This window comes from Callorhinus ursinus, unplaced genomic scaffold (assembly GCF_003265705.2).
Source record: "Callorhinus ursinus isolate GAN/ISIS: 27379988/994484 unplaced genomic scaffold, GSC_fseal_2.0 scaffold14, whole genome shotgun sequence".
In the NCBI taxonomy this organism is placed as follows: domain Eukaryota; kingdom Metazoa; phylum Chordata; class Mammalia; order Carnivora; family Otariidae; genus Callorhinus; species Callorhinus ursinus.
Genome location: NW_027397076.1, coordinates 24,726,855 through 24,748,831, shown reverse-complemented (window position 1 = coordinate 24,748,831; position 21,977 = coordinate 24,726,855). Strand labels below are relative to the sequence as shown.

General features: G+C 36.9%; 1 protein-coding gene across 7 annotated transcripts in view; it reads left to right on the top strand.

The window, feature by feature from the left end:
* The window catches only part of METTL25 (methyltransferase like 25), a 182,604-nt gene that overhangs the window by 64,719 nt on the left and 95,908 nt on the right, over nucleotides 1–21,977 (top strand). For all 7 annotated transcript variants that reach the window (XR_012380675.1, XR_012380677.1, XR_012380674.1 and 4 more), the window contains exon 8: nucleotides 3,866–3,939. Coding sequence is in view for 1 of the 7 variants with exons in the window: in XM_025882475.2 (XP_025738260.2) it covers nucleotides 3,866–3,939 (74 nt within the window). In the remaining 6 variants the exon portion in view is untranslated. The remainder of the gene's footprint in view (nucleotides 1–3,865; nucleotides 3,940–21,977) is intronic.

Here is a 21,977-nt window from a genome sequence, read left to right as displayed (position 1 = left end):
ACATTTTGTTGTTGTTTTTTTAACTTTTTTTCCTTATTTTACTTGATTAGTCATTAGTTGAAATAGCCAAATGGCTTGCACATACAAACAGAAGTTAAATGTATCCCCAAAATATCCGTGTAATTGCCTTATCCTCTACCTTATAATTCATGAAACATATTGGGAATTTCTAAAAAATTTTTAAGAATTCTTTTTAAGCCTTTCACAAGATTTTTCTTGTTAGACCTAAATTTTAGAAATCTCTTTTTTGCTTTTTTTTTTAAGGAACATTAATATGTCAATTTGAATTTTTAAAAATAATAATTTGAAAATGACAATAGCAACAAATATCATTTACTGAGTATTTACTGGGCCAGGCATGATGCTAAGAACTTTCTTTAAAAAATGTATGTATTGGGGGTGCTGGGGTGGCTCAGTCGTTGGGCGTCTGCCTTCGGCTCGGGTCATGGTCCCAGAGTCCTGGGATCGAGCCTCACATCGGGCTCCCTGCTCGGTGGGGAGTTTGCTTCTTCTTCTCTCTCCCCCCTGCTTGTGTTCCCTCTCTTGCTGTGTCTCTCTCTCTCTCTCTCTCTGTCAAATAAATAAATACAATCTTTAAAAAAAATAAAAGATAAATCTCTAGAAACTCTTATCAATGGAAAAGATAAAGACTTAACTCTGCATAACAACCATAATCTCATTAAAAAAATGTATTCATTGTACCTATCTAAAAGTTGATAAAAACTGATTTATTAAAGGCATTAGAACATATTGTTTAGGTGTGTCGGCTTTAGTCTCAAACCCCTGGTTTGCAGTTAACAGCTATATTGCATATCAACCTAGTGGTTCCCTAGGGATATGGAAGACGAAAGAGCTTTTATCATAATGTTCCTGTGCATTTTTGTGGTGTTTTTCAATTTCCCAAGTGCTTACTCGTGTTTACAGTCAATCTTATAAGTTGGGTATTATCCCAAACTTACATGAGAACATGATACACAGCAGAACAGCAGAAGTTTAATAGTGCATTCTAGCTCCCTTAATTAATTGCAGAGTACTGACTTCCCGCTTAGTGCCCTTTCCACTAGACCTGTAAAATGCATGCCTAAGACAATAAACTTGAAGGGTGTGCTCTTTTTGCTCCCTCCCATTTAAAATGCGTTAAAGTGTTAAGTTGATTTATCACTTGTGAAGGAAAGTAAACTCTGAGCCACATCCAATGTACTCTTGGAATGGTCAGACAGACAGTGCTGGGGAGCTGTTGATTCCCTTCTCACTTAGCCCAGCACGTATTTACCAGGATGGATAGTCCTACTTACTCCAGGAATGCGCATTTGAGGGTACTCGTAACTCTCCTCCCTTTCTCCTAGAAACAGCTGTAAAGCTCTTCCTGACTCAGGATAACTTGGGAACGATGATTTATTCTGTCCCGTTTGTATTTCTGTATGCAATCTCGTTTAAATGCATTTCTTGTTTTTTTTTCTTTTTGTCATCTTTGACCAGTTTTTAATAACAATATAAATATACATTTATTTCCAAATTATCTTGATACCATTTATATAATTTTTCTCAAAGGCAGGGAATGGAAAGCTTTATTTTTAAGAGTTTTTTGGTTTTTGTTTTTAGAGAGAGAGAGAGCAGAGAGAAGGGGAGAGGGAGAAAAAGAATCCTTAAGCAGACTCCCCACTGAGCATGGAGCTGGACACGGGGCTTAATTCCAAGATCCTGAGATCATGACCTGAGCAGAAGTCAAGAGTCAGTCCCTTAACCAACTGAGCCACCCAGGCACACCATATTTTTAAGAGTTTTTTTCCCTAAGTGAAGTACATCATAAAACTAATGATACCTCATCCCTGCCCAAGTGTCCAAGAGGCAAAATAGCATTATGGCTTGGTACAGGGACATCTGAGCTAGGCTTCTTCGGTTCAGATACCAGCTCTATTTTTAGAATTTCATATAAAATTTACATAAAATTAAACTTCCTATTTATTATATAGCTTAACCAAATAAAAAATTAAGAACTTTGTAAGCATTTATAATACGAATGCTAATATTTTACTTCATGTAATAATATATTTCCCAGAATGCCTTGAATTTCAATAGAACAATAGGTGTTAATTTATGAAAGGGGATTTCAGCATTTTTGTGAGAAAACTGAAGGGATTTGGGGAAAAGTGAGAGACAGATGATAGAAATTTTTAGAACTGCAAAAAAGAATTACTCAAATGGAAAAATGCCAAATGAAAGTATATCCAGAGATGGGAAATTTAGAATGAAATGTTTTGGAAACAGTCTTCCAGAAAAAAAGTTCAGAAATCAGTTTGTCTTAAGTCAAGGAGTTGTATTTAGAAAGACATATTATATAAGAAGTGTGTCTTTTGAAGGTTATAAATTTTACTGTGGGCACTCAAGTATGTATGTATATCTGCTGTCAGTACATTATTTTAGGAGCTGAATTGGGGACTGTGGTATTCCTAACACCATTTCTGACTAGAATCACCCTCCCCACTATTCCCACCATCCAGAAAGGATATAATGTGTGTTCTTTCCAAGTGTTCTATCAAGATCCTGCAAGTCAGACATTGTCCAGTGACTTAAGAAGGCAATGCCATTAGGTGAAGACCCAAGAAATAATGGTTGACCCTCAACTCCCAATTTGTGTTTTTTTGTAGTTTCAGCACCAGGGGCCCACAGTGTAGGAACTTGCGGTCAGATGAGGATAGGAGCAGTAGAGTTAAGTTTTCTGCCTGAGCACACAGGCAAGATTTTATTTTGTGCTAAACTCCATCTGAATCCAAACATATTTTAGTTGAAAACAGATGAAAATAACAATTCTGTGCTAAGAAGGAGAATAAAAGTTACAAAAGGATAACTCAGGGAATATATACAGTCTACTGACCTCTGTCTTTAAAACTTTACCAGTCACTGCATAGTTTGGAGTTTTCACCTTATTAGATTTTTCAGAACCATTCAATATTGTTGACCTCCCGCTACTCTGGCTCATTTTTCTTTCCCCTTTTTTTTTTTTTTTCTTTTCATTAGTAACTTGGCGTGGAACCAGGGTTGTTGCTGATAATATTTGATATCTCATGTTAGATTTATTTACACTGTCAATATTAAGAGGTTTCTGGGGATGTGGATGGAATTTGGGTGACTTCTGTAGTTTCTTAGCTTGATTACCACTTCCATTGTTTCAGTGAAGAGTTTTATTTTATGTGTCGTACTTTTTTTTAACCTTCTACTTCTTCAAAATGATGTTTCACTGGGGCCTTTCTCTTCAGCCATACCTTCTTTCCTTTGGAAAGCGTTCATGGATACCTGATCCTATGTCCTTTCTAAAAGACAAAAAGCATGTCCTTTTCAACTCAACAGTAGCCAATGCTATGATCTTTTAGACCTCAGACATATTTTTAGAATGTCCTTAGAATAGTACCTTCTCTTTCCAGGTGTGAATCCTAAGTGGATACTATCTCTGTTCCACCGCCATTAGGACAAATCCACGTTTTCTTCTCTTTTGCACGTATTCTACCTGGTTGCTCTCTTAGAGGCTCCAGAGCTGATTTGACTGGTTATGAAAGTTTATTTCCACATTTTAAATTGAACGGCACTCCATTTGGGACATTAGCTCATTTTTCTTTGATTTTGCTTTTTCTTCCTCATTCACTGCCATTTCTCTTATAGTTTCTTCTATTTTCATGCAGAATATGTTCTCAGTGAATATTAGCCTCGGGGTTTTAATGTAACTTAAAATGGAAAAATTTTTAAAGTGTCCTCTATGTTTTGTAACAAAGTCAGGTTTCTAACATTCACGTATGGTCCTGACTCTCTAGTATTGATTCGATTTATGTTTTTTGTTTCTTGTGCTCATATATATCTACATTTTTTTCAGCTGCCTACTGAATCACTCTTCTATCGAGCCGTCCTTCAGGATATTATTAAAGAATGTTATGGCATCACCAAATGGTATGAGAATTTTAATAATAACTATGTTGTCTTGTAAATGAAATGATTTTTAGCCCAGATGTATTTATTCAGGGTCACTGTTACTGTTGGAAGAAGCTTTGAATTTGAGCATAATGTCAGTAGTAACAAGTATGCAGCAACTGTATCTTAGCTTAATCATTTTTAAAGTGGGGGCGCTAATGATTCCTTTTTGTCTGGAGGAGTTAGTGTAATGGTAAAGTAGTCTGTGTCAATTGTAATTTAGAATTTTAGGAGCATTGAAATGTTATATACAATTCAGTGACTTAGCATATGAACAAGAGTTATATTTAAAATGTTTTACAACCAATACAGCTTAAACTCTTAGCTAATGAGAACAGAAATTGATCATAAACAATTGTGGCCATTGTATTACTGGTAAAATAGTAGCCCTGCATATGTTTTTTTTTTTTTCCAAATAATGCATTATATAGACAGAGAGGCAGAGATGGGAGAATTTTTCCATAATATTGGTTCAGTAACTGCTATACTCAAGCTTACATTCACATTTCTGGCAAGTTTCATGAATATCCTCTTGCTAATTACAATTTTAGGATTCTGATAGCCATTTGGTTGTAATAGGATTATTCTTCAAGTTAAAAGAGGACAATTTTAAGGTTCTCAAAAACAAATCCACACTTACTAACAGATAGAAACTATTTTTGGATTTGTTATTATTTCTCTGTAAGAGAGAAAATAACCATTTTTTTACTGATAGAAATTATGACATATAAATACTACATATACCATTGTTTTAAACTGTCATTTCTGTGTAGATAACTCCCAGATCTGGTTGCAGACTCCATTCTCTTTTCCATGTTTGCCAATCTTCAGAATTGTCTACAAGTGAATTTCTCATACTTTCCTGAAAAGTAGTTCCCTCTCTTGAGTTCACCACAAGATACTAACCTGGTGGAAAAAAGTCACATAATTTTGCAAATTTATGTCCACTCAAATATTGACTGCCTGCCTCTTTTGAGACTTCAAATCTCTTTATAAATTTTTTTATTCCTCTAATGACAACTTAAAATTGTCTCCATTCTTTTCTGAATCTTTCTTCTCACTTAAAAATTAAACACCCTCCAGCCCTCCATGTTCCTGCCTTCTTTTACTACTCAGAAGATAGATGGTATGTATGTATTATAGACTTCTTTCATTCCAGAGCCTGATTGACCTTTCAGCCACATTTGACCATTTAACAGTTGTTTTTTTTCTCCCAACTCTTGTCTTCCTTCTCTTCCCTTAAGTTGCATTCTGAGTTTCTTTTTCCTACTGTGCATAGCCTTCTATTTACTGAAAGGTTCTTCCTCTTCCTCACCTCCTACATATAGTTAGACGTTCTCTAATATTTTTATATTCAGCTCCTTTCTCTTAATATTTCCTTTCTCTTAGGAATTACCCTCACAACTGATACCTGGAATCAGGTATCCATTCCCACTGCTTTCACTTAAGTAACTTACCGATACATCAAATTCAGCATATCCAAAAACCAAAGTCAACTTCCCACCAATTCTACTCCTCTTTCTTTCTTCTCTTGACTTCTTTTATTAAACCTAGGAATGCCATGACCATTTCTAAAGTCAAGCTTTAGAAATCTTAGTTATATTTAATTTTATTCTTCTTCCATCATCAGGCCACATATTCTCATTAGTTGCCAAGACTTACACATTGTTATTTTTTCAATCCAGGAATTAATTTATTGCATGACAGGCAGCCTGTTAGGTTCTGGATGCATAGGATATATTGTCGACACAGAAATATTTTATATTCTAGTCAGGATAGCATGTGCAAAAAACAGACAGTGATAGAAACCCATTTCCAATAACGGCAGACTAGATCATTAGAACCAGCCCTCCTTCTGAGAAAAGTGAAAAACATGGAAGGTGTGTGTGTGTTTGTGTACGCATGTGTGCGTATTTGTTTTTAATTGGTTTGAGAACATCAGAGACCTATCAAGAAAGTTAAGAATTACAGGGCAGGGAGTGATTTCACCAAGATAACAACATAGGTTGTTCCTGACTTTGCACACCCCCCCCCCACAAGAACAACTAACAGCTATTAAAAAACAAGACACCACTTTAAGAATCCAGGAACATGGGGGTGAGGCTTTTGCACCTTCCTCTACCTCAGAGACCAAGATAGACTTCATCAGAAGGGTAAGAGAAGCAACTACATGTTGACCACATTGCTTCTCCCTTCAGGCCAGTGCAGCAGCACATGGAAAAGAACCCAGGGAGCAGAGCTACCCCACCAACGTTGGGGGTTACTTTACGAAAGCCCGTACTCTGATCTTGCCCCAGAGTTATTGCAGGGAAGTCTGTGGGGCTCAACCACTGAGAATCTGACTGGGATGGAGGAGAGGGAAGGGGCTTGAAATAATCAGTACATGGATATTGGCAGACCAAATTCATACCTGTAGTGCCCAACTAATAATCCCAACTGGTGGATTTGCTCATCTGCAAAACCAAGTCAGGGGCTCAATCTGACCAGGAAACTCAGTGGGGTGCACATCTGACTGATTCAGATCCTCAAATGAGGAGTTTTGCCATCCCTAGAGCCTGGTTGGCTCCACTCCCAATCAGGGAGCTGAGTCACAGCGCCACCCACTGTTGAGAGTATCTTCTGGTCCCATCTGAGCATAAGCATTGGTGACAACTTCTGGAAGCTCAGTGGCACTCCAGCCAGGAGGCAGGCTAGCAGAGCTGATCAGCCCCAGAGCAAATCCAGTACCAAGTATGAAGGATTGTTTTATTATGCACAGGCAGGAAGATTAATTCATAGGCAAGGGTGGAGGTAGCTCTCAGCCCTTCCCAACCAGAGAGCCTATTTGGGAAATAGGAGAATATTGGAAAATTTTTAGAGTAGCCGGAAGTAGCCTCTTCCCTCCTGCCCAGTTAAGGGAGCTGACACATAACACCACTGTGGAATGTGTCTTTTAGCCCATCTGACCAGAAGGGCTGGCAACAACTCCTGGAAGGTGTGTGGTCCAGCAATGCCTGAGTCTAGAGAAAGGCAAAGCCAGTAGTTTACAAAGCAAAGCCAATGGCCCTCTTCAGCTAGGAAACTTGGGGTGCAGGTTGGCTTGAGTTAAGACAACAAAGAGCTTTCCCAACTTCAGAGAGCACCGAATCCTAACCACTAGACCCCAGGGAGCGCCAGAGCTCTCCAGCTTTAGAGTTGCTTCTCTCACTGCACCTGGGCAAGGAATCTAATTCATAGACCCACTCATTACTGAATACAGCCTTCAGCCTGTACAACCAGGGAACCTAACCAGAACACACAGGAAGCTGCATTGCCCATTCAACAGCCCTACTTATAGTAGCACTTGAACAGAGAGCACTGCCCATGTCATCCCTTATCTGCAGAACAAAACCAGTGATGTCACCTGACCAGGGAATTCTGTGCACACTCTGGCCTGATTTGGGTCCCCAAACAATGAGCTATATAGGCCCTGGGTCTTATCCTGCTTCCCTGCCACAGCAAGGAAGTTAATTCATAGCCCCATATACTACTTAATATAGTACTGAGTACTAACCATCTAGTAAGCATGACTAGAGAATCCAGGCAATCATGGAATCCATTCCACAGGCTCATTCAAGTAGAGAACCAAGCCAACATTCCTATCCAACTATTCTCAACCAGAGGCACACTCCCCATCCCCATCCTCAGAGCTTGAACGGTTGCCTCACCCCAAAATAGACCATAATAGTCCCTGCTACCTGTGGATGTTAGCAGTAGACAAACCCAGAAACCCAAATTGAGCTGACTGGTAAAAAAACAGTCTCTATCAAAGAAAACTTATAAAGTCTGAAAGAGGAGCCCAGTTACTCTGGTGCTCAAATAACAACATAAGGAATCAAGGATCATGAAAAATCAGATAAATAATGCCACCAAAGGAAACTAATGAAGTTCTAATAACTGATCTTAAAGAAATGGAGATCTAAGAATTGTCAAAGAATTCAAAGTAATCCTCTTAAGGAAATTTAGTGACCTGCAAGAAAACACAAACAAAATTCAGAAAACAATGCATGAACAAAATGAGAATTTTGACAAGGAAAAAGCAGCCATCCAAAAAAAAAAAAAAAAATCCTAGAGTTGAAAAGTACAGTTGACCCTTGAGCAACATGGGTTTGAACTGCACAGATTCACTTATACACAGATTTTTTTTTTGATAAATGCAGTACAATACTGTAAATGTATGTTCCTTATGACTTTTTTTTAAAAGATTTTATTTATTTATTTGAGAGAGAGAATGAGAGAGAGAGAGCATGAGAGGGGGGAGGGTCAGAGGGAGAAGCAGACTCCCTGCTGAGAAGGAAGCCTGATGTGGGACTCGATCCCGGGACTCCAGGATCATGACCTGAGCCGAAGGCAGTCGCTTAACCAACTGAGCCACCCAGGTGCCCTCCTTATGACTTTCTTAATAACATTTTTTCTCAAGCCTACTTTATTGTAAGAATACAGTATGCAATACATATAAAATATAAAATGTTTTGATCAACTGTTTATAAGTAAGGCTTCAATCAATAGTAGACTATTAGTAGTTACATTTTGGGTGGGGGAGTCGAAAGTTATACATGGATTTTCAACTGCGTGGGAGGTCAGTACCCTTTACTACATGGTGTTCAAGGGTCTACTATATGATAATTGAACAGAAGAATTCAGTGGAGAGTTTCAAAAGTAGACTTATCCATACAGAAGGAAGAATCAGTGACCTAGAGGATAGGACATTAGAAATTATCCAGTCAGAGAAGCAAAAAGCGAAAAGAGCGAAGAAAGCCTATGGCAAAATGGAACATATTGAAAAGAAACAATGTTAGTATAATAAGAATTCCAGATCAGAATCAAAGGGACAGAAAGTATATTTAAGGCAACAATGGCTGAAAACTTCTCAAACCTGGTGAGAGAAAAGAACATCCTGATCCATGAGATCTAAAGGAATTCATATAGGTTGAACCCAGGTAGCACTATAAGACATAATTAAGTTGTCAAAAGGCAAAGACAAAGAATTTTAGGAGCAACAAGAGAGGGGTTATATACAAGTTACAGCCTCCCATAAGAATGTTGGCAAATTTCTCAACAGAAACTTTTCAGGCCAGAAGAGAATGGAATGACATATTGAAAGAAATTAACTGTCAGACAAGAATTCTATCCCTGGCAAAGCTGTCCATCAGAAACGAAGAAGGGAGATAAAGTCTTTCTGAACAAACAAAAGCTGAAGGAGCTCTTTGCCACTAGATCTGCCTCATAAGGAATGCTAAATAAGAGTTCTTTGGATGTACAGGAACATTATATATTTAGGTGCTCCAATTTGGGCACATTATTCAGACAGAGGAGCAATAAGAAAACAGCAGACTTGAACCTTCTAGATCAAATGGACTTAACAGACATGTACAGAACATTCTATTCAACAACAGCAAAATAGACATACTTTTTAAGTGCACATGAAACATTTTCTAGGGTAGATCATATGTTAGGCTACAAAACAAGACTTAGCAAATTCAAGAAGACTGAAATCATACAAAGTGTCTACTCTGACCTCAATGGCATAAAATTAGAAATCTGAAAATTGAAAACTGGAAAATTCACAAATACATGAAAATTAATATCAAAGAAGATATTAAAAAGTTTCTTGAAATAAATAAAAATAGAAATACAACATATACCAGATCTTACAGGATGCAGTGAAAGCAGTTCTAAGAGGAAAGTTCTTAGCAATAAATGCCTACATTAAGAAACAAGAAAGATCCCAAATACCCTAACTCTGATTTAAGGAACTATAAAAAGAACAAGTTGAGCCCAAAGTTAGAATAAAAGAAGTAATAAAGATTAAAACAGAAAGAAGTAAAATAGAGAAGAGAAAAAGAATAGAACAACTTGAGAGTTGGTTCTTTGAAAAGGTAAACAAAATTGACAAACCAATTTTTTGAGGGGGAGATTGAGAGAGAGAGCTGGAGCAGGGAGTCAGGGAGGGAGAAGGAAAGAAAGACTCTTAAGCAGGCTCCACGCACAGTGCAGGGTGAGGCTTAATCTCACAACCCTGAAATCATGACCTGAGCCGAAATCAAGAATCAGACACTTAACTGACTGAGTCACCCAGACGCCCCCAAAATTGACAAACCTTTAGCTAGAATAACTAAGGAAAAAAAGAGAAAGGACTCAAATCAATAAAACTTATAAATGAAAAAGGAAGCATTACAACTGATACCACAGAAATTCAAGGATCAAAAGAGGCTACTATGAACAACTATATGCCAACAAACTGGACAACTTAGAAAATGGAAAAATTATAAATGTACAACTTAATGAAGACTGAATCAGGAATAAATAGAAAGTCTGAATAGACTAATTACCAGTAAGGAGATTGAATCAGTAATTGAAACCTCTCAATGAAGAAAGCTCCAGGACCAACTCTCGTCACTGGTGATGTTTTAAGAAACATTTATTGATTTATTTTTAAAGATTTTATTTATGTGTGTATTTTAGAGAGCAAGTGTGTGCACAAGTGAGCAGACACGTGAGTGGGGGGAGGGGCAGAGGGAGAGGGCGAGAGGGAATCCCAAAGTAACTCTGTGCTGAGCACAGAACCAGACACAGGGTTCAGTCCCACCACCCTGAAATCATGACCTGAGCTGAAACCAAGAGTCAGATGCTTAACTGACTGAGTCACCCAGGTGCACCTTTTATGAAACATTTAAAGAGGAATTAGCATCAATTCTTCTCAAACTTTCTAAAAAATCCAAAAGGAGGGAACACTCCCAAACTTATTTTATGAGGCCAGCATTATCCTGATACTAAAACCAGAAAAAAGACACTGTTGAAAAGAAAACTATTTGCCAATATCCCTGATGAGTATAGATATAAAAATTCTCAGTAAAATACTACCAAACGAAATTCAGTAGCACATTAAAAGGACCATTCACCACGATCAAGTAGGATTTATCCTAGGGATACAAGGATGGCTCAACATATGCAAACCAATCAGTGTGATATATTAATAGAATGGAAGAGTCATGATTATGTAAATAGACACAGAAAACACATTTGACAAAATTCAGCATCCATTTATGATAAAATTCTTAACAAGTTCAGCATAGAAGGCATTTATCTCAGCATAATAAAGGCCATAGATGGCAGACCCACAGCTAAAATCATACTCAGTGGTAAAAGTAGAAAGGTTTTCTGCTAACATCGGGAATAAAAGAAGGATGCCCACTCTCACCACTTTTCAACATGGTACTAGAAGCACTAGTTAGAGCAATCAAGCAAGAAAAAGAAATAAAAGGAATCAATTGGAAAAGAAAAAGTAAAATTGTCTCTATTTGCAGGTGACATGATTTTATATATAAAAAATCCTAAATATTCAGTGAAAGAAACGGAATTCAATAAAGTTGCAGGATACAAAACTAACATAAAAATCAGTAGTGTTTCTATACCCTAACAATGAATTTTCTGAAAATTAAACTTAGGGAAATGCAAATACAACAGTATCAAAAACAGTAAAATAGGAATAAATTTAACTAAGAGGGTGAAAGATCTCTACTCTGAAAACTACAAAACACTGATGAAAGAAATCAAGGAAGACACAAATAAATGAAAAGATATATCCTGTGTCCATAGATTGGAAGAATTAATAGTGTTAAAATGTAAATACTATCAAAAGCCATCTAGATTCAGTGCAATCCCTATCAAAATTCCAGTGACTTTAAAAAAAATAGAAAAAAATACTCCTAAAATTTATATGGAATCACAAAAGATCCTGAGTAGCCAGAGAATTCGTGAGAAAGAATAACAAAGCAGGAGAGATCACACTTCCTGCTTTCAAGCTGTACGCATCAAAACAAGATGGTACTGGCATAAAAACAGACCAATAGACTAGTGGAACAGAACTGAGAGCCTAGAAATAAACTGAAGCATATATAATTGATTAATATTTCACAAGGGAGCCAGGAATACCCAATGGAGAAAAGACAATCTCTTCAATAAATGGTGCTGGGATAACTGGATATTCACACGGAAAAGAATGAAACTGGACCCATATCTTACACCACCCACAAAAATTAACTCAAAATGGGTTAAAGACTTCAGTGTAAAACCTGAAACCATGAAACTTCTGTAACAAAACATAGGAATAAAGCTCCTTAACATGGGTGTTGGTAATGATTTTTTTGTTATGACACCTAAAGTACAAGCAACAAAATAAAAAAGAAGCAAATGAGACTACATCAAACTAAAAAGCTTCTGCACAGCACAATAAACCATCTACAAAGTGAAAAAAACCCTACAGAATGGGAAAATATATTTGCACACCATATATCTGTTATATAAAGAACTCATACAACTTGATAACAACAACAAAACTTTTAATGGACAAAAGGCCTGAATAGACATTTCTCCAAAGATAGACAAAAGGCCAACAAGTACATGGAAAGATGCTCAACATTACTAGTCATTAGGGAAATGCAAATTAAAACCACAATGAGACTGGGGTGCCTAAGTGGCTCAGTCAGTTAAGTGTCCAGCTTGATTTTGGCTCAGTTCATGTTCTCAGGGTTGTGAGCTCAAGCCCTGCATCAGCTCCATGCTCAGTGTGGAGTCTGCTTGAGTTTATCTCTCTCCCTCTCTCTGCCCCTCCCCTGCTCTCACACACACTGTCTCTCAAATAAATAAATAAATATTAAAGAAAACCACAATGAGATCACCTCACACCTGTTGGAATGGCCATCATCAAAAAGATAAGAGATAACATGTTGGCGTGGATATGGACAAAAGGGACCAAAGGGGACACAACCCTTGAGCACTGTTGGTGGGATTATAAGTTGGTACAACCACTGTTGAAAACAGCATAGAGAATCCTCAAAAAAATCAACAATAAAACTACCAGATGATCCAGCATTTTCACCTTTGGTAATATATTTGAAGGAAATGAATATACCAACTCAAAAGTATATCTGCACCTCATGTTCATAGCATCATTATTTACCATAGCTAAGATATAGAAACAACCTAAGTGTCCTTCGATGGATGAAGGGATAATGGAATGTTATTCAGCCATCATAAAATGAGGAAATCTTATCATATGCAACAACATGAGTGGACCTGAAGGCATTATGCTAAGTGAAATAAGACAGAAAAGGACAAATATTGTATGATCTCACTTATATGTGGAATCTCAAAACAAAAGCAAATATAAACAAAAACCACCAAATTCATAGAAGTCAGATCTGCGTTTACCAAGGGCAGAGGGCAGGGGGATGGGGAATTGGAGGGAGGTGACTATAAGGTACAAACTTTAGGTTATAAGATAAATAAGTACTGTGGATATAATGTACAACACAATGACTAAAGCTAATACTGCTATATGATATATAGAAAAGTTGTTAAGAGAGTAAATCCTAAGAGTTCTCATCCTAAGAGAAATTTTTCCTTTTTTTCTTTTTTAAATGTATATGAGAAGATGGATGTTATAGCTGAACCTATTGTGATAATCATTTCATAATATATGTAAATCAAACCATCCTGCTATACACCTTAAACTTATATGCTAATTATTTCCCAATAAAACTAGGAAAAAAAGATAAGTTCTGTGTTTATGTGGGTACTTGAATGTCACCATGTATCTTATGAAATTAGTTTATTCATACTTGAAGTGAATCCTTTTCTAAGACACTTATAAAAAATCAGGCCACTGTGTGTTGTTAAGTCAAAATTACATGTTAAAATACTTCTTGTTAATGGAAAACAACAACAACAACAAAAACTACAGGGCAAATACCTAAGAGAAGGTGGGAATCAAGAGAGTTAAGCCCAGCTTCTTCTAGGGCTGCATTTCCCCAGAAGCATCTGCCAGTTCTTGAAAAGGCAGCTTTCTGACAGTTAACAAAGTAGACAGAGAAGGTGAGCACAGCTTTCAATAGAGTAACAGTTCTAGTGAGACAAAAGTTAAAGTTCATAGCCTGCCCTAGGAGGAGGACTCCATTGGCCAGGCACACCACTCATATCTTGAGTTAGGTCTACAGTATGAGTAAAGGTGAACTATAAATGAAATAGTCCTAAGATGCTCTAAAGCCCCACTTGGAATTATCTGAAGCTATGATTAAAGTATTTCATATTACTACTTTCTCTAGCTGCCTACTATTAGCAAATCCTCTCTGGACAAATATAGTATATATCTAGGCCCAAATTATCACTATAGTTTGCTATATATAGCATTTAGCAAGCAACCCAAAATAACCAGCCATATGATGAAATAGGACATGACCAAAAACCAAGGTAAACTACATGCAACAGAAATGGACTAATTGGGAGTTCAGAGAATAGCTTAAAATAACAACCAGAGGGGGAAAAAAATAACCAGAGAAACTTCCACTTTGGGAAAATGGAATAGATATACATTTTTCTATTTTTCCTGGTAACTACAATTAAAAATCTAGAACTATCTATAAAATATAAGAAGACTCTGAAAGAGTCTTGAAGAGAATAAAGCAAACTAGCTAAGATCTCAGGACCCAATGAACAATGTAGTGGGAGTTCCCTGGGTTTTCTTTTTGCCTTAAAAACCTTGTATTGGAGCTGAAGTAAACTGCAATACAGAAATGCCACTGGGCACATGCCAAAAAAAAAAAAAAGCCCCAGTAAGAAAAAACCCTTCTCTTTCTAGCCAAAGGACCAGGAAAGAGGGAGGCACAGGAAAACCTTTCAATAGACCTACCATATTGCAGCCAGAAACCAAATAAAAAATTGTGCCCCCCCAATCCATGTCAACAAAGGCCAAGTGGAGAGCCTAGACTTCCATCTTTGCCACACTGTAATGAGGTTCCTGAACACCAGTTATGGAATGGTGTCAGAGAAGGACAAGTAGGAAACTAGGATTTCCTCCCCACCAGGTGGTAACAAGCACCCCACCACTACTGCCACAGTGTCAGAGACCATGTGGGGATCTGAACTTCTGCCCACCCAACAGTAAAAAGGTGTTACACTCTCCACCAGTGTGGCATCAGAGAAGGCCTAGTAGTAGAGAGTCAGGATTTTCACCATTGCCCAGGAGTTACAAGGCCACCCCTACCACAACATCAGTGGAGAAGTTGTGGGAAGCTGGAACTCGTAGCACTAACAAGGTGTCAACAGAGGCTGGGTTATCTTCACACAAAACTTGTATATGAATGTTTACGGCAGCTTTATTCATAGCATCCCAAACTGAAAACAACCCGTATGCCCTTTAACAAATAAACAAACAGTGCTAATCCATATCATGGAATACTACCCAGTGATAAAAAGGAATGAGCTATTGATATAACAACCTGGATGAAACTACAAAATAATTATACTGAGTGAAAAAAAGCCAGTCTCAAATTATGAGACATTTCAGGAAACCAGATAAAGAAAATAACAGTCTCTCTGAATTCTTTCCTATAATTGCATGTGAATCTACAATTATCCTAAAATAGAAATTTTTATTAAACTACTTAAAATGTATGTTGAAATGAAAATATTTTGTCAGAGAACCAAAACATACAAAAAAATAACCCAAGTGAAAATTCTGCAACTGAAAAATAAAATAATTGAAATTAAGAAATCCGTGAGTGGTATTAATAGCATTGTAGACACAGCTGAAGAAATAATTAGTAAACTGGAAGACAGGTCAGAAGAAAACATCCACAGTGAAACATGAAGAAACAGAAAGATGGAGAATACAAAAGAAAGACTAAGCTATGGAGATTACAGTGAATAGGCTTCACATACATGTTAGTTGTAGTTTGAGAAAAAAGGAGAGAGCAAATAGGGCAGTAGCAATAGTAAGAAAAGACATGAGTCCAAGAAATTTAAGAAATACACTAACTCTTGGGGTGCCTGGGTGGTTCAGTTGGTTAAGCGTCTGCCTTCGGCTCAGGTCATGATCCCAGGGTCCTCTGATCGAGCCCCATATTGGTCTCCCTGCTCAGCGGGTAGTCTGCTTCCCCCTCTCATGCTCCCTCTGTGTTCTCTCTCTCTCAAATAAATAAAATCTTTTTAAAAAGTACACTAACCCCATGTAGAAGTGAATAGAGAAATTGCAGAGAAGTACAGTTAAACAACAAGATACCACTACACACCTATTAGAATATCAAAATCCAGAACACTGACAACACTAAATGCTAGCAAGGTTGTGGAACAATAAGAACTTGCATTCATTGCTGGTAGGAATGCAAAATGAGACAGCCAATTTGGAAGAGTTTGGTAGTTTCTTACAAAACTAAACCTACTCTTACCATATGATCCAGCAATCACAGTCGTTGGTATTTACCCAAAGGAGTTGAAAACATGTCCACACAAAAACCTCCACACTGATGTTTATAGTAACTTTATTCATAATTTCCCAAACTTGGATGCAACCAAGATATCCTTCAGTAAGAAGATGGGTAAATTAACTGTGGCACATCTAGACAGTGTAACATTATTCACAGAAAGAAAAAAAAAGAGAGGTATGAGGCCATGAAAAGACATGGAAGATACTTAAATGTATATTGCTAAGCCAATCTGAAAAGACTGTGTACTTTAGAATTAATCATATGACATTCTGGAAAAGGCAGAACTATGGAGAGAATATAAAGATCAGGGCTTGGGATGGGATGAAGGATGAACAAGTGAAGCACAGAGGATTTCTAGGGCAGTGAAGATACTCTGTGTGATACCATAATGATGGATACGCGTCACATTTGTCAAGAAAGAGGTATGGGGGTACCTGACCAGGTACCAGAGTTAATTAAGGGTTAACCAGCATGATCATTTAGTACTGGGACAGCTAAATTCTTGCAACAGTGAGGCCATCCTTAAAAATTAATATTCTTTGGGAACACAAGAGCCTTTTTTTTGGATGTTACTAGTTGAGAGGGTACTCTTAAGTAAATGGACAAATATAATATGTTAATGAATAAACAGACTTAATATTGTAAAAATGTCAGCTCTTCACAAAGTGATTGTTAGATTGTTGCAATTCAGTACATCTAATGAATATCCCCAAAGTGTATTAGTGTGTGTATGCATGTATGTTTGTGTGTGTTACAGAATTTGTAAGTTGTTTCAAGATATACATGAGAGAGCTAAATAGCAAGTAAAGCCAAGACATTACTGAAGAAGAAAAACAAGGTTGAGCTTACCAAATGATAGCATTTTTCTTTAACTATAGTGATTTAGATGATTGCCTTATTGGCTGGCTAGTGGAATTAATAGTGCAGAACAAACCTTTTGTTATATCATCTGTTATCATTAGAAGAGAGAGTAGTCATTAGGACTGCTAGGACAGTAATTTATACAGTTATATAGTGTATTAGTTTCCTTTGATGCTATAACACATTCTGACAAATTTAGTGGCTTAAAACCACATAAATTTATTATCTAGCCCCCTGAAGGTCAGAAGTCCAAAGTGGATTTCACTGTGCAACAGTCAGGTAACTTCAGGGCTGCATTTCTTCTGGGAGCTCTAAGGGATAATCCATTTCTTTACCTTTGGCAACTTTTAGAGGACCCTGCATACTTTGGCTTATGGCTCCTTCCTCAATCTTCAAAGCCCACAGCATAGCATCTTTAAATCTTTCTATAATTCTGACATCCTTTCTGTCTCTCTCTTCCACCTTAAAGGATCCTTAAAATTACCTTGGGCCACCTGGATAATCCAGAATTCTCTATTTTAAACTCAGCAGATTAGAAAATTTAATTACATCTGCAACCTTAATTTCTCTTTCCATGTAATATATGCATAGGTTCTGGGGATTAGAATGTGGACATCTTTGGTGGACCATTCTGCTCACTACACAAAAAAAGATTAATCTGAACCCCTACTTTACAACAAACACAAAAATCCATAGTGGGTCAAAAACTTGACTGTGAAAGGCGATACTATGGTACTTTTAGAAGATAGTATTGAAGAATAGCTTTATGACCTTGAGATAGGGGAAGGATTTCTCAAACTAAATATAAACCTGCAAATCTTAAAATTAAAGATTGAAAATTCAGTCACATTAATATTTTTTAATAGATTTTATTTACTTGAGAGAGAGTGAGAGAGAGCATGCGCACAAGAGAGAGCACAAGTGAAGGTGGGGCGAGGGGCAGAGGGAGAGGGATAAGCAGACTCTCTCCTGGCTCCATGACCCGAGCCGAAGGCAGGCACCTAACCAACTGAGCCTCCCAGGAGCCCCTCAGTCACATCCATATTAAGAACTTCTGTTTTCAGATGTCATAGAAAGAGTGGAAAGAAGAGTAACCACTGGTAGAAACTAATTGCAAGTCCTGTAACTAGAAAAAGACTAACAGCCAAAATACATAAAGAATTCCTGCAAATTTGTGGAAGAACTAATCTGTGTTAAAGAAAAATAGTGAAAAGACTTGATTAGTCTTTTGATCTTGCCCTATGTATCTCTTCCTCTGGCTATCCATCTGTATTCTTTATCATATCCTTTAAAAAACTGGGAGATGTTAAGTGTTCCCTTGGGTTCTGTGAACTGTTCTAGGAAACAACTGAATCCGAGGGGGAGGAGAAAGTCATGGGAACCTAAAGTTTGTAGCCAGGTTGGACAGACATTGTAAGTAACCTAGGGAACTAGTACTTGCAGTTGGCATCTGCAGTGGGGAGGCAATCTAGTAGGACTGAGCCCTTAACCCATATCCAGTGTCAGAAGCATTGTGAGTGTGCTCTTAGAACTGTTGTGGGAGTAAAGGAGAAACACAAAAGGAGAATTTAGGTATTTCCAATTCAAACCATTAAATAAGCAAAAATTTAGAAAATTGACACTATCAAATGATAGCAAGAATGTAGATCACCTAGAACCGTCCATGTTGCTGGTGAGAAGGAAGAAAGTTAGTTTTCAGTCCTTTGGAAAACAAGTTAGCACCACCAATAAAGTTGAAAAGCCTAGTTGCCTAGTTAGTTTTACCTACTAATGTTGAAAATACTGTCTCAGCCTCTCTAAGTATATATCCTAGAAACTCTTGTACATGTGCTCCCAGAGACATCTACAAGAATGACCAATAGCAGCAATATTTATAAGAGCAAAAATCTAGGAACCAAAAGTTCATTAATAAGAGAATGGATAAATTGTAGAATACTATGCCACGGTGAAAATGTATTAATTACAACTACATGCATCAGTGTAGATGAATCTTCTGAATATAAAAGTCATAGAAAAACTTCTACAGGATGGTGCCATTTGTATAATTCAAACAAGCACAACTGTATAATTATTTAGGGACATAAATATATGACAAGCAATAAAAAATATAAGAATGATAAACACAAACAAGATTCAGTATTGTAGTTTCTTATGGGAGGGGGGACGTTTGAGTAGTCAGGGAGATGAGGTGGGGAAGAAAGATAAGGGGTACATGGGGATTTCAATATCCTGGTATGTTCTCTTTTTTAAGTTTGGTATGGGGTACAAGAGTTCATTTTACTGACATTCTTTGTACTTTATACATATTTTATAAATACTTACATGTTTGTGTTCAATAGCAGTAAAATTTTAATTTCTTATTAGGCTACACCCCAGGCTTAGTTGAGCAGCATGTTATACTCACAGCATCTATTATAGTCACTTCACTGTAGTGATAAGAAAAATTAAGATACAAGTAGTTAAAGCTTGCCTAAAGTCAGAGAGCCTGAAAAACTAGGATTAGGCTGAATTCATAGTCCATAAATATTTTCACTATCCCATGCTGCTTGTGAATTTACATTCTTTGGAATATTTTTAATATGATTTGAGTTGCACAGATCTTTTTATTAGGATTGTAAATCAAGGTCAACTTGATTGGAATCTCTCTCCAGCAAGGATACTAAAGTCAACCACATTAACAAAATGAATTGTAGAAATTATATGATAATCTCAATAGATGTAGAAAAAACATTTGACAAAATTGAACATCATTTTTGATAAAAACTCTCGACAAAGTGGGTATAGAGGAAATGTACCTCAATGTAATAAAGGCCATATATGACAAGCTTACAGCTAATAATCATACTCAATAGTGAAAAGCTTAGAACTTTTCCTCTGAGATCAGGAATAGGACAAGGGTGCCCACTCTCAGCACTTTTATTCAACATAGTATTAGAATTCCTAGCCAGAGAAATAAGGCAAGAAAAAGAAATAAGACACCCAAATTGGAAAGGAAGAAGTAAAACTGTCACTATTTGCAGTTGACATGATTTTATAGAGAGAAAACCCTAAAGATTCTACCAAAAACTATTAGTACTAATACATGAGTATTAGTTGCAGTAGTTGCAGTGGTTGCAGGATATAAAATCCTGCAGTAGTTGCAGGATATAAAATCAATATACAAAAGGTTGTTAAGTTTTTACACACTAACAATGAACTATCAGAATGAGAAGAAAATGATCCCATTTGCAATTGCATCAAGATGTATAAAATAAGAATAAACTTAACCAAGGACGCAAAAGACCTGTACACTTTAAACTATAAGATATTGATGAAAGAAATTGAAGAAGACACAAATAAATGGAGAGATATTCCATGCTCATAAATTGGAAGAATTAATATTGTAAAAATGGCCATACTACCAAAGCAGTCTACAGATTCAGTGCAATCCCTATCAAAATTCCAATGGAAGTTTTCACAGAAATAGAAAATAATACTAAAATTTATATGGAAGGGTAGTCAAAGCCATCTTGAGAAAGGAAAACAAAGCTGGAGGCATCATGCTCCCTGATTGCAGACTGTATTATAAAGCTGTAATAATCAAAACAGCATGGTGTTGGCATAAAAATAGACATAGAACAATTGAACAGACTAGAGAGCTCATGGATAGACACCTTTGCATATATGGTCAATTAATTTATGACAAAGGCAGTATGAATATCAATGAGGAAAAGAGAGTCTCTTCAATAAACCTGGACAGTTACATGCCAAAGAATAAAACTAGACTACTGTCTTACACCAGACACAAAAATTAACTCAAAAATGGATTAAAGACCTAAATGTAAACCTGAAACCATACAACTCTTAGAAGAAAACAGGCAATAAACTCCCTGACATCAGTTTTGGCAGTGAATTTTTGGATCTGACTCCAGAAGCAAAGGCAACAAAAGCAAAAACAAGTGGGACTATATAAAACTCAAAAGTTTTTGCACAGCAAAGGACATGATCAGCAAAATGTAAAGGCAACCTACTGAATGTTTGCAGGTCCTATATCCAAGTAAGGGCTTAATATCCAAAATACATAAAAACTCGTACAGCTCAATAGCAAAAATACAAACAATCCAATTAAAACATGGGTAGAGGACCTGAATACACATTTTTTCAAAGAAGACATACAGATCGCCAACAGGCATGTTAGAGGATGTTCTACCTCACTAGTCAGTAGGGAAATGCAAATCAAAACCACTGTGAGGTATCACCTCACAGCTGTTAGAACGAGTGGTACCAAAAAGACAGGAGATAAGTGTTGGTGAGGATGTGGAAAAAGGGGAACCCTGTGCACTGTTGGCAGAAGTATAAATTGGTGCAGCCACTATGGAAAGCAGTATGGACGTTCCTCAAAAAATTAAAAATAGAACTACCTTATGATCCAACAATTTTACTGCTGGGTATTTATCTGAAGAAAATGAAAACATTAATTTAAAAAGACACCTGCACCCTTATGTTTATTGCAGCATGATTTACAATAGCCAAGATAAGGAAACAACCTGAGTGTCCACTGATGGATGAATGGATAAACACACACACAATGGAATACTACTCAGCCATAAAAAAGAATGGAATCTTCCATTTCTAACAACATGGATGGACCTTGAGCATATCATTATACTAAGTGAAATTAGGTAGAGAAAATAAATACCATATGATTTTACTTACATGTGGAATCTTAAAAAAGCAAAACAACAAAAAACTGAGCTTGTAGATACACAGAACACATTGGTGGTTGCCAGAGAAGAGGCAGGTGGGGAGTGGTCAGAATGGGTAAAGAGGGTCAAAAGATACAAACTTGCAATTATAAAATAAGTAAGTTACGGGGTTATAATAAACATCATG